General features: G+C 37.9%; 1 protein-coding gene across 4 annotated transcripts in view; it reads right to left on the bottom strand.

Annotated features, from left to right (window-relative positions):
• Window positions 1-13311, bottom strand: part of RUNX2 (RUNX family transcription factor 2) — a 210813-nt gene that overhangs the window by 108562 nt on the left and 88940 nt on the right. For all 4 annotated transcript variants that reach the window (XM_007458302.1, XM_007458303.1, XM_007458305.1 and 1 more), the window contains one exon: window positions 5457-5613. In XM_007458302.1, the coding sequence (XP_007458364.1) occupies window positions 5457-5613 (157 nt within the window). The remainder of the gene's footprint in view (window positions 1-5456; window positions 5614-13311) is intronic.

Raw genomic sequence — 13311 nt, 5'->3', positions numbered from 1 at the left:
TCTTTCCCTTCAGTTTTCTCCAACATCAGGAACACATCCAAGCAGAAAATTTTAGAAGTCTTTATTTAGGATTAGGTCATGACCCCGTGAGAGAACAATAGTAAATCACTGTTGATTATGCTATTGACTTCACATGGCTTTAGCATTTCATTTGCTTAACTGCACTACAGTGAGAAGATGAAAGAGGAAGGTTCTTATGGGAATCATTTTAACAGGAGCCAGTGTCTCCCGTCCTGGCCTTAATGTGCCTGTGGTATGATGATTTCATCATTACTGGAACAAAGTTTTTTTCCTCCCTGCCCACCCCTTCCTTAACATACATCCTCACTCAGCAGCAATCTTGAAATGACTCCCTGACAGTGACTTATTTTTGGCTAAATATACATGACATCTCCCAATGTAAATATGAATACTTGCTTTTAGAGGAGGGTGTACGTCATCGAAATATTACATCTGATGTTTCAAATTAATGAGCTAAAGGTGATGAACAGAGGTTGGGGGGAAGACGGCGGGTGGGGGGGATGGAGGGGGGGAGTTTAGGAGCAGATTTGGATGTTTGCTTTCTCCAGAAGAAGATACCAGACTCTGTTACCCAGACTCACTGACAGTTGTAATCAGTTAGATTTGCAACGGTTAGTCATGTCAGATAGTCAAAACTGCAAACTGTTACAAGACAGGAAGAGGTGGGCGTGAAGCAGTGACTCAATAAAACATTCAGCAATCTCAGGCCAGAGCATTCATTTAGCCTGCTCCTGGGACAGATCTTTAAAAAGTTCATTTCGTTTTGCTTTGTTTTTTGGTCAGAGACTGTTTTTCCCTTTACTGAAAGCAGAGGGTATGAAATCAAAACACAAATCTTAAACAATATGTAGCAATGCAAAGTTTAATGCAATCTTTTCAAAGCTTAATATGGAACAGGTTATATACAAGGCTTAATGTGGAACAGGTCTTTGGCTGTCAAGTCTAGTGAATGGGTTTTCTTTTCAACCCAGACCACGTAAGTTTCTAAAATATGTTTAAGACACATATCATTTGTTACTCTGTATATATAGCTTTAAGTCTCTTTGGCTATACTTTGGCCAAGAAAAAAAAAAATAGGAAAGAGAGAGATGCAGGGGGAGGGGGTACAGGGAAAATGAATATTGATTAGAAACCTATTAAGTGCCAGTCACTTCATACACATTATCTCATTTAATACTACCCAGTAAGGTTTATCACCCCCACTTCACAAATGAGGAAACTGAAGCCCAGAGAGTATTGGTAATTTAACCACACAACTAATAAGTGGAAAAAATCAGGACCTGAACCCAGGTCTTCCAGACCCTAAAATTAATGCTCTTCCTTTTAACTTTGTCAGAGAACATTTTTAGAAATTAATAGGTAATTTATTGCGACATGTGTCCCAAATAGCTCTATCAGACCAAGAAGCAAATATGAATCTACTAATGTAGTATGTCAGCCAGAATGATGAAATCATCTATTCTTAAAGTGTCACTGATGTATCGTATTTCATCCATTATATATTGAATGTTACATGGATTTAAGTAATTTAATTGTCTGGTTGGGGAACAGAGGATTTATTATAAACATTAAGACTAACCAGAAGAATAAGGCATCCAGGAGTCTAAACTAGTCACAGAAAACTGAAAGTCTACAGAAATGGAGATTAGAAAGTTGAACAGGAAGCCACTGGATCCAGATCAGGACCTTAAAACAATGGGAAGTTCTGGAGGAGGGAATGGGCCGAACCCCTAGATTGAAAGTTAATTTGCATTAAACCGTAAAAAGATCCATTCTGGTTTGGATCAACGGTCTGTGAGTCAGGATCGCATTTCTAACAGTGGCTTTGAGGGCAGTGCTTGGAAGACAGTTGTCATCTGTGGCACAGATCTTCATAAATCAAGGATGTACACATCTCAATTGTCCTTAATGACTCTTAAATAACCTGCTAGAGACACTGCCCATGAGTTTATATAAACCGGTTCTAACAGTACTGCTGTTTTGAGACTTTTACAACGCACTTAGGATATTAAATGGCATCGATGCTTCTCCCAAATTCAGAGGAACACCTTAGGTAGGAACAAAAGCCAAATATAAAATTCACCCTCCAAGATAAAGCATCTAAATGTTCAAAACAGAACCAGTTTTCTATAAAGACCACTTTTAAAAAGAGGTGGGTTTGGGGGAAAGGAAACAAGTATTTGAGTCTGACGGCGGTCTTCTAAAATCAAATCCTAAGGATCAATATGTGCTTTAACAACTAAAACAAAAACCAGGGAGGTTCCTTCCACTTCTCATTGCCCCTTCAGAAGGAACATGAACGTAATGTCCAAGAAACTTCCACCCAACTAGGTAATTTGTTCTTCCCCCTATAAACAGTGATACAGTTCCTAAGTCAAACGTTTATATGCATATTCATGACTTCCTTAAATTAAAAAAAAATCCAAATCCCATGGTTTATTACTTTCCATAATAAGCGATAAAAATGCAGGCTCTTAAGGAGCGCTCATTAGACAACTAATTGTAGCATCCTTAGCTTCATCTAGGAAGTAGTTCTGCAATGTGTCCTCAAGTCATATATTTTCTGAGATACACATAGGAACTGTCATTGAAAGATAATTCCAACCTAGCCGGAGGGGCTGTCAGAAATTGTCGGGAAAGTTAAGATTATAAGCAGGGACTGTATCCTAAATTGACAAAGTACTATGCTCTGTACACTGCAGGTGCTTAGAAGTGCTTGTAAATTAAAAGCAACATGCTTGATGTCAAAAGTGAGGAAACACACCAAGAAAACTTAAGGACCAAAGTCACTTTAAATACTTCTGTTTACAATATAAAGGAGAAAAAAGGAAAAGACAATTTAAAAATATAAGCCACTCCTCACGTAATGCAAGTTTCATCGATGCTCCACTTCTATTCCAAAGTACCTCATAAAAGTTGTGGTCACTGGATAACCCATAATGCCAGAGTAAATAGTGACGTGACTCCCTTATAAATCAAAAACTGGTGTGCAATTTCTGAGAGTTTATATTTCTACCAGTGAAGAAAAATTGTACCATTTGAGGAACTTGGTGTTTTTTTTTTTACTTTTTAATGCTACTGAAATAGAAAATTTAAATAGCTGGGGGAAAAAATACAATGGTGGCAGCATGTTGACCCACACTTAAAAACCTGAGAGAAATGTAGAAGTGTGAAAATCAAAGAGGAAGCTGGAAAAAGTCTGTTAGAAAGCAGGTCAGGTACACGGGCAGGTTAAAGGGTTTCCTGCCACTGAAGAACTGACCCATTTTTTTTTTTCAAAGAGTGGTATCTCTTGTCAGTATTCTCTGTCCTTTTTTCCTCTTCGTTTCAGCTTGATATTACTGTTTCCTTTCATATAATGTTAATGTCATGATATAAAAATCTATTATTAGTGATAAATCAATTTTTCTTTCTCTCTCCACCCGCTACCCCCACCCCCAATCTAAGTCTTGAAGACAAGTCTGGACCAATTTCTCCATCCTGCCTCTGGCAGCAAACTGTAGCATTTCAGATCCTCCACCAAGTCCCGGCTGCTTCAAAGGAAAAATCCTACTTTCTTCAGTTAAGATCATAAGAAATATAGGGGGAGGGGGTCAGCTCTGTTTGGACATAATTACACTTCATCAAAAGAAGCTTTCTTCATCTTCCATGCGTGAAAAGTCTGCAAGCAGTTAAGTCTGTCTTTTTTTTTTAAATATAAAAATTGCTATTTGGGAAACCAGCCAAAACTCAGAAAGCCAATATAGTAAAACAGTGCACACCCTTTGTTTCTCTTTGAAGTTTCTTAAATAAATATGTTGAGGGTTTACAAAGTACACTATCACTTTGCCATAGTTTCTACTCAAATTGATCAGAGAAAAGTTATAGAGCATCTATATAATACAAAAGCAAGATAAATGAAAACACTAGTTTTTATCTGTAAAAGGAGTATAGCGCCCAGTCTTTTAAATACTAAAATTCATTACTCTAGTTCAAAACAAAGTAATATTACATAAGGAGAAAGATGCAACTCAGAGCATACAGGTAAATCATCGTGTTCAATTTTTTCTTGATTCTTACTAGAAAAAAGAAATTTTAATTGTACTGTGGACCTGCACCAGTGACTGAGAAAAAAAAAAAATGAATACACACACATACACACCTCACACCTAATCAGTCAACAGTGAGACAGAATGTGTCTTTTTTTTTTCTTTTAATGAAAGTGAACTAAACCTGATGCTGAGATAACCCCTTGAGTTTTGATTCTCCCAGAGGCTCTGAGCCTCATTTTATTTCAAACCTTTCAGTAACAGTATCTCGTTAGCACGCATCATTTTTTTTTAAGTTAAAAAGTACAACTTCTTGGCCCTGTTCCTAGAAAGTACACTAAAACTACTCATCGGAAACAGCCTTGCCTGAACTTCCCTTATCAAGTTTTTACAATGGTAATAATTTGACATCTGATCCAAACTAAAGGGCAATTATTGGACATGGTTTAAAAATTGATGCTTCTTATTTCCTAATTCAAACCTGGGTTGAAGTCACCCCATAGGTCCTTATAATTTATTTCACCCCAGTCCTAAAGTGGTCTATTTTCTCTCTTCTCATCGAAATACTTAACATGGAAATATTCGATTCAATCAATAAATAAATGAACATAATGCTTCTAATGAATGATGATTAAAAGTCTCTCTATAGAATAAGTAAATAAAAGCCAAATATTGGTTTTCTTTGAGACTTTTTTAAGCACATTAACCCCATTTATAAAACAGCTATAAAAACCCTAAAAGGGATTATTTTCTGTTTTATGATCTTTCGATGGATTCCTAATATTTGAAATGGGGGTGTGGATGGTGGAAACTCTTAAATAATGTACAAATATTTAGAGTCCTGATCATTCATCTACATAGTCATACTAACATAAGTAACACCTTATTCACTTATTCGAATGAAAAGCCTTCTGTAAAAAACCATGATTTTTAAATAGGTTCTTACAGAAGTAAATTAAATCCTATAGAGGTAACATATGTGATAAGTGGAGAGCATTATGCTTGCTGTCCTTGCTACAACTTCGAGCAAAATTGATATTATCAGGAAATTGATCCAATGCATTCCCTTTTCTTTGCCCTGTGCCACTGAATGTACTCAGTTACTTGGCTCCTGTAACTCAGAACTTGAACCTCCAACTGTTCTTCCCTCCACATTATATGCTCACACCCAGTGAAATTAGGAACTGGTCCTTCTGAAAACACTGTTTGAATTTTCAATATCATAAAACAAATGAAAAAGGCCTGAGTACTCACTAAAACACTCAACCTCATCTGGACGTATTTAAAGAAAACCTTTAGTAATTCTATTCGGTAGAAGGTACTGATTTGAATACAGACAAGACTACATTTCATCAGAGGATCCTAATGTGTTTATTCCATTATCCATATTAAAAATCAGAGACCTACCTCGTCCACTCCGGCCCACAAATCTCAGATCGTTGAACCTTGCTACTTGGTTTTTCATAACAGCAGAGGCATTTCGGAGCTCAGCAGAATAATTTTCATCATTACCCGCCATGACGGTAACCACAGTCCCATCTGGTACCTCTCCGAGGGCTACCACCTACATAAAACAGGAAACACAGCAACAATAATGGCACATCAGAAAAGCTTAAAAACTGAGAATATAGTCTCATGGTAAATGATGCATCTTATCAGGACTTAGTGCTCTAGTCCAGTAATGGCAGACAGGAATGAGCCATCTGCATATGGGTTCGGATGCCACTTCAAAGGGACCAGTGTTTCAGGGTCCACCCATTCCAAAGGCAGGCAAAAGTTTCCTTCATTTGTTGTTGGATTCTTCACAGAATGCATGTACATTTTTATTAAATCCCCATGTTAAGTTGTCCATAGGAATTATGCCACAGAAGGAAAGCTGATGCCCCATCTGCAGATTGCATCGTACATATTAAGGCACCGCCTGTCTGCAGCCTGGAGCGCCCTGAGGTGTGGTCTCATCCAGATCACAGGCCAAAAAAAAAAAAGGAAGTCTGGTCAGCTCTATGGAAGAAGATATTTAGGGGAAACCTTACAGTTACTGACTATAGGGAAGACTAAATATAGTGTGGTATCCAGAACTACATTTCATCTCCTTACTTTGAGCTAGATATTCAGCTTTCAATCACACTGCAAAGAACTACTGAATGCCCACTCGGCAGTGGGACCCATGGAATATACAAAGCCATCAAGAAGCCTAAAGTCTAGGTACAGGATAAAGATATATAAGAGGCTGAAAATGACCACCAACAAATGAGTGGTATAGACAGAAAATACACCCTTAGCCAAACTTCTGTCTTGTCCCATCTGCCATCTTGGAATGACACGCTTGCCTCCTTAATCTTCAACAATTAACCTGCAGCCGATTAACTTGGGCAAGTCAGGATCCAGAATAATCAGTCTTTGAGTCTAATAAACATTTTCACTGCTGCAAGGCAAGGGTCACACTCCAGGGTCGGCTAACTTGCAAATTGGTGCCTCTGATGAACATGGAGCCCGGAAGGGAATGCCAGTGCAGAGTCTTTGCTGTCATATATAAAACACACTATTCTTAATCCATGAATTAAGGCCTTGCTCCTTGATAACATCCTTTCTCTCAACTAACTTCCAGGATCCTATAATATTCAGATGAGTTCCATCTCTTGCTCGTTCGGCTTCCAGATGCCCATGTGGTGACTAAGCCACAGCTCTGGCTACAGTAGCCCCACTACCCTCCAATGACAATATCCATGTGTGCTTGCCTGTCTGGCAAATATTACCCTCATCCTTCTGCTACTCCCTCTTTTGTCAAGATGTCCATAAGGCAAACCAAAGCATTTAATTCCATGCTCCCAATACAATTTGTATGTAACTCTCATTAAAGCAGATTTCTTACAAGGTGATGAAACAGACATTATCACTACAATTTAGAGCTGCATTTCCCTCACCCTTGAACCCTACCCTAACACCCCTCCACTATACCCTCTGCTCAAGCCAGGGAAACAAACAAACAAACAAACTTGTCAATATTTTTTTCACCCTTACTGTTCTCTTAGGCTGTTCCATTCCTTCTTTAGCACTTTGTTATTCAGTTTAAAATCTTAAAGCCGTCCTTAAATTACAGAAACCACTTCCTGAGCATCCCACTGGACTCAAATGATCCTCATTTCAAAGTACATATAGGAATGACCCATCTACTCCTTTTGATATGCTAGCCCAAAGCTATGAGACTCCCTCTTAGGAGCCCAGATTATATTAGACTAGAAATTACACAAGGCAAGGGCCTTCATCTGTCTTGTTCACCACTATATACCCAGCTCCCAAAACAGTGCCTGGCACAGAGTAAGTGTTTGATAAATATTTTTGAAATAAATAAATGAAAGAGCTCCACAAAGAGCACCACTCCCCACTGCCAACAGTCCATGAGAGAACCAGTTAAAGGTTGAGTCAGCATCCCCAGCTAGCAGCAATATGCCCTTGCTCCAAACTAGTTTTCTGACAACTTTTTCCATCCCAGAAGAGAGGGAATCATGCCCACTATCCTTCACCCGGAATATACGGTTACTCTATTCAATCTGAGAAGTCTCCCAGGTCAAGGGTAAATCCCTTGAGAACATGACTTCCTTCCTGCATACTTGACCTGGTGCCTCAAGTGGCTGCTGAACACAGGTAACGCTGTACCCCTGATAGGGGCAATGTACTTTTCAACTTTTTGAATTCACGATGCCAAAAATGTGCACATTTGAAAAATACTGAAATACTGAAAAAACTGACTGTCTGCCAGTATTCATCTGAATGTTTGACATTTTTTACACTCAGCATATTGTGTTTTAACACCTGCTGTGAGGCTTTCTATGTCAAAGTAAATATGGAACCAGTAAGTGCACTGATGAAGGTAGAAAAGTTGTACTGTTTAGAAGAGAATTAATGCACCAGAAATCAAGAGGCCCCACTTCTCCCCCACCTCTGCTACACATCTGCTATGATCTCAAGTAACTTCATCCCGTTTTCCAATATAAATTGGAAATCGTTTTTTTAAAGTCTGTAAAATGTAGAAGGTACTATGTAAGTATAGAGTACAATTATAATCATGTACTTTTTGTAAGATGAGCAGGCTAACTTCTGTTCCAAGTCAGCTGTGTGTTAAACACAGGCGTTTACTTATAAGCTTCCTTAAAGGGTTCAATTGAATATGTAATTCTTTACTTCATGTCCTGAGATGTTTTTTGGTGTTGTTGAGAGATACAGGAGGACTGCTGATGGGTTTCACTCCAGGCTGGCTAAATTTCATTAAAAAAAAAGTGAAGAAATCTGCCCCAATATAAAGATTTTTAAGAGCTCTGGGACATTATTATTTTACTGCATATTTTTAACATAATGGATTTTTTTTAGTTAGAAGAAAAGGAAAATTGATTCAATATGGGAAAATACAAAAGAAAAGATCCCTAAGCGTGAAATACATAAATCCATTTTTCTTTGCTTAAGCAGTATAATTAAATATTAAATATTGGTATGTTTTATGCATTACATTTAATAACAAAACAAATAGGTCATCACAAAATGTGTGAGTCTTCTATGAGGCTTACAACTTGGCCTGGAAAAAAAAAATTGCTAACTAACAAGATATAGTGACAACTTTTCCTGTTATGGCTGAATTCTATTTTAATGGCTAAATATATTGGTTCTTTCTGCTATTCACTCTACCAAAGCAGATTGCCTAATGTTTTTCTGAGGAAAAAAGGGGGGATAAGAAGTAATGTATGTGACTTTATATCAATCAGAAGTGTAATTATATGTCTGAGGGTTTAAACAAAAAGTAGATCTCTGAAGCTAAAAGGTTTCCCTTGGAGATTCTCGACTGTGTTTATCTAAAAGAAAACCAAAAGAATCAAGAAATTTTTACACATTTCATCTGTACCAAACCCAAGCAATGGAAAACACTTCAAGGGGTAGAGAGTAGTCAAAAATCGCCCTTTAACTAGTTAGGAGTTAGCATGCATTAAAATTTGTTTCCACACTACCCAATACAAAAAGTTGTTCTGCAAAGAATAATTTGTGACGAAAACTTGACAGTTACTTTTCTAGGTGCTTTTAACATATAAAATCTACAAATTCAAGAAACTTCGTGGGGAAGAGGGAAGTAATTTTGTGTCCTGACATTTTAGAATAGAGAAGAAGTTCCTTTATTTAGCACACCTCGTTATAACTAGCATTTAAATCACATGATACCGGAGCTTGTGCAAAATAAAGTAAAAGAATATTTAACTCTAGAAACGCTATTGAAAATTTTTATGAGACTCCCTACGACTAAATCTGTGAGTTACTCTGAAAGAGGAACAATAGAGAATTAACTCAGGCCCTTAAAATTGTTTTTGTGGTCTTATTATATGGAAATTTAAATTGCCTATGACATTTCCGCGTACAGAAGTCTAGTCTTCACTAATCAATTACTGTTACAGACCAATATTACTGGGCACATTGCACTTGCAGCAAAACTGAAATATAATTATTTTTCAAGATAGAATCTTATCAAATCTTTCTTTGGAATACAAAGAGAGGTAAGGGAGTAATTGCAAAAAGGCAAAGTTTTATTTCTATGATAATTATTTAAAGATAACTTTAACTATCAAAAAGTTTCACAAATATTACAGTTACTTCTTAGAATCTAACTTAGAATTTAGAAAAACCTCGTTGAATTGTAGAGAAAAGAGTAAATACAATATAAAATATCATTTCATAATTTTGAAAATACATGTCAAAGAGAAATTTGATGGAAATTATTTCAATTTAAGCCAGAAACTTAGGAGCCATGTATCAAGCTGGTTTAGATCATCTAACAATGGATATTCTGGAATTTTGAAAGGATACAAACAGCAATGCCAATGGGGAGAAAATAATGAATGATATTTTACCATGCCTGTTTTCAAATATAAGTTTTCTAAAATTTCTGAGTGTTTATTTTCCATCTAAAATTATTTGTTTCCATTACCTTACCAGTAAGTTTTATATACTCAATCCTAAAATTTTTAACTTTAAATAATTTTTATTGCATTTAAAGGCATAACACAAAAATGTGTCTGTCTTTACATAACTTGAGATCTATTACGATTTACATAATTTTGCACAGCAACTCATAGTAGGTTTAGCAAAGTTTTAACAGGTTTAATAACCTGTTTTTCTTTGTTTAGGTATAATTACATTCAAAAAGACACAAACATAAAATCTGATCATTAAACATGTAAGGAAACTTCAACTCATTATGTCAAATAGTTATTAGCTGTATACTTGCTTATGAAGAGAAAAATGGCCAATGATGTTGAAAAATTATTTTCAAATAGAAATTGCTCCATCATTTTGAAACCCTACTTATGACAAATACTGAAAGGTATCATTAAACATGCAGAATTAACTATGAGCAATAGATCATATATCTAAAACTGTGTTTTTTTTCTTTAACATTGCCAGAAAAACATATGATACTGGTAAATATATAGTCCAGCGTTTACTAACTTAAAACAGTGCAATAGTCTTACACTACTTTTAGCTTTAAAATATACATCTGGACTTAAATTTTCTGCATAGTGTTTCAGCTTGAAGCTATTTAAAGCAGCTGAGTTATGAACCCTGAACACCAGGCTTCAGGGTGGAAATGCTGACAGACCCCTAACTTACAAGGGTGCTACTGGATACAGGGCTAACATGTTCTCTCCACTCTTTCTACCTGACCATTAACTAATGAGCTGAATTTGCGTACTGCTTTTTCATCACTACAATTACCTAGGACAGAAAGGGCCTGGGATCTTCTAATAGTATGCCTTAACTATTTTAAGCTTTCAGTGAGATACACCTGAGAGAAAGGTTAAAAATATTTATTTCCATTTCCTTGACACCTGGGAGCACTGAACATTTCAAAACTGCAGAACTTTGTTAAAAATATAACGCTAATAAACAGCTTGGTGTATTTTAAAGTATACAAGTTGTTTTTGCACTTTTACATGTCAGAGTATAAATGAATTAACTACTTTCGTATAATCCTAAAACAAAATCAGATGAACAACTCTAATACATGACATGTCTTAATACAATACATTGCCAATATCATTCTGAAGTGCTGTTTTAAGTTAACGTATCACAACACAGTCTACTGAATTCATTTCTGATTCTCTACCTTGCAGAGCTCAGTGTCACGGACATAAAATACGAGCTCAATAAATATTATATTGATTTGAATACCAGACGTCTCAACAATTAAGTCCTGTAGTAAATATATTTACCTGTCCGCTATCTACCCAACAACACTATAATTTGCTTTGTACATAGCTCTAAATATGACAGCCAAATTGCTGTCACCACTTTTAAAACTGAGACTTCTTCATATTCTTTGCACATGTATTTGATTATGTTGCAAAGAGTCTAGAAAGTCTACAGCTCACAGGCTTTTATCTTGAAAGTAAGGTAAAAAGAGGTTGTTTTTACTAACATTCAGATGAAAACAAAAAACTTATTGTCAAAATCTGGATGTTCCAAATATCTACACATGTTTTCAACAGAGACAAAACTTCTATACTGAGTGGCTCTCAGCTGTCGCCCGCTATTTGAATTTTGTTAAACACAGGTGGGGGGGGTGGGGAAACATGAAAGTCAAGTTTTTGGTTAACTCAATTTAACTTTCAATTAATATGAATTCAAACATTCAATTTAATATGGCCGTGTGTTATCTATGGTTTTGTTTACTGGTTAAAAGTAAACAATCTGTAATTAAAAATAAGTATGATGAATGGCAGAGAAAGCAATTTATTTTAAAAATAATTTTAAAAGGGTGGTAGTGAGAAAACCTGAGGATAGCCAAATTATCTGAGAATAGCTTTAACTAAATTCTATTCTATCTTTATGCCAAAAACATCCTTTCTATCCAAAATATTAATGCTCAGAATCAATTCAGCACCATATATGTAAGAGTATAGCTCAAGACAGTTACACCTTAAACATGTTTAGCAGGACAAATGGAATGTAGCACATCAGACATCTAAATGACATCTTTTAAAAATGTAGGCACCTATCCTTAATTTTTTCATACCCTAACTTGTGGCATTTTATATATAAAATATCTATTTATTTGTATTATTTGCTGTTTTCATCCAGTGTTTTTTTTTTTTGTTTGTGTCTTAAGGGATTGGGGCGGGGCGTGGAAGCAAATTTCCGCTCTCACATAAGGCCAATTAGAAAATTCTGGGCCCTTGGAGGATGAATTGTAAAAGATATCTCTCATGTGAAAATCCAAATTTCTACGATTCGCCTATACTCTGAGCTTTTCATATTTCAAGGAAGAAAAGCTTAACCTACAAAATGGGTGGTTTATAAAAGGAGAAATGGGACGGTTAAAACACACACACATTTCTTGAGCCAGCTACAAAATGAAACTTGCCCCAGAATGCAACATCCCCTTTCCATAACAATTCGTTCGATTTCTGTTCTTGATACAAGACATAGCGAGATAACCAGCTCTAATTGACCTGGACTCCTCTTTCTTTCCACGCCACCCACGCACGGAATCTGAATTGGTGCGCGTGGGGAGGGGGTGGTCAACAACCGGGAACTGCCAGTGGCCCGTGGGAGTTTGGCCCCAGGGTCCACAAGGGAGGAACTGGCAGGATTCCTCCCTTCCCCCCTCCCCCCAAGGCCTGGCTTACCCTGCTCTCCACAATCCCAGAACCCAGGGGACCCAGGCCCACCTTCGCGGGTTCAGAGGCTAAACAGGGCCGGAAGCATCTTCCTGGGAGCGCTCTCGTCCCTGTCTGGCTCACCGCCCCCTCCATCCCAGGCGCCTAGTCCCGAGAGGGAGCACTACCCGGGACCCCATCTCCCCAGCAACCTGGGACGCTCCCAGCCCTGCGGCCTCCGCGAGGGGACGAGGGCTGCCCGAGGGATCCCGATCGCCTTACAGAGAGACTCCGGACCCTACACCCTCAACCTGCGGAGCCGCTGCCCGCGACTCCGGCTGCTGAGACCCGCCCTCAAACTAACGGGCCGGGAGGGCGGAGGAGGCCGCGAGGCGCGCGCAGGGCGCTCTCCAGCCCGAGAGTCACTCCCTCGGCGCCCAGGCCACTGGCCCGAGCCTCCCACGACCTCTCAGAAACGGGAGGGACCTTTGGGGTCTGAGTCCTTAAAAGTAAGAATAAGGCGAATCGCACAATATCACCTCAGTTTTCAAGGCGGACGAGCCGAAGGCATTTCACAGGTTTCCCTTCTCCCTCCCGGGCGCAGCGAGGCGGGGAGCCGGTCCGGG

This window comes from Lipotes vexillifer, unplaced genomic scaffold (assembly GCF_000442215.2).
Source record: "Lipotes vexillifer unplaced genomic scaffold, Lipotes_vexillifer_v1.1 scaffold4, whole genome shotgun sequence".
Classification (NCBI taxonomy): domain Eukaryota; kingdom Metazoa; phylum Chordata; class Mammalia; order Artiodactyla; family Lipotidae; genus Lipotes; species Lipotes vexillifer.
This window is presented reverse-complemented; position numbering and strand designations above follow the sequence as displayed.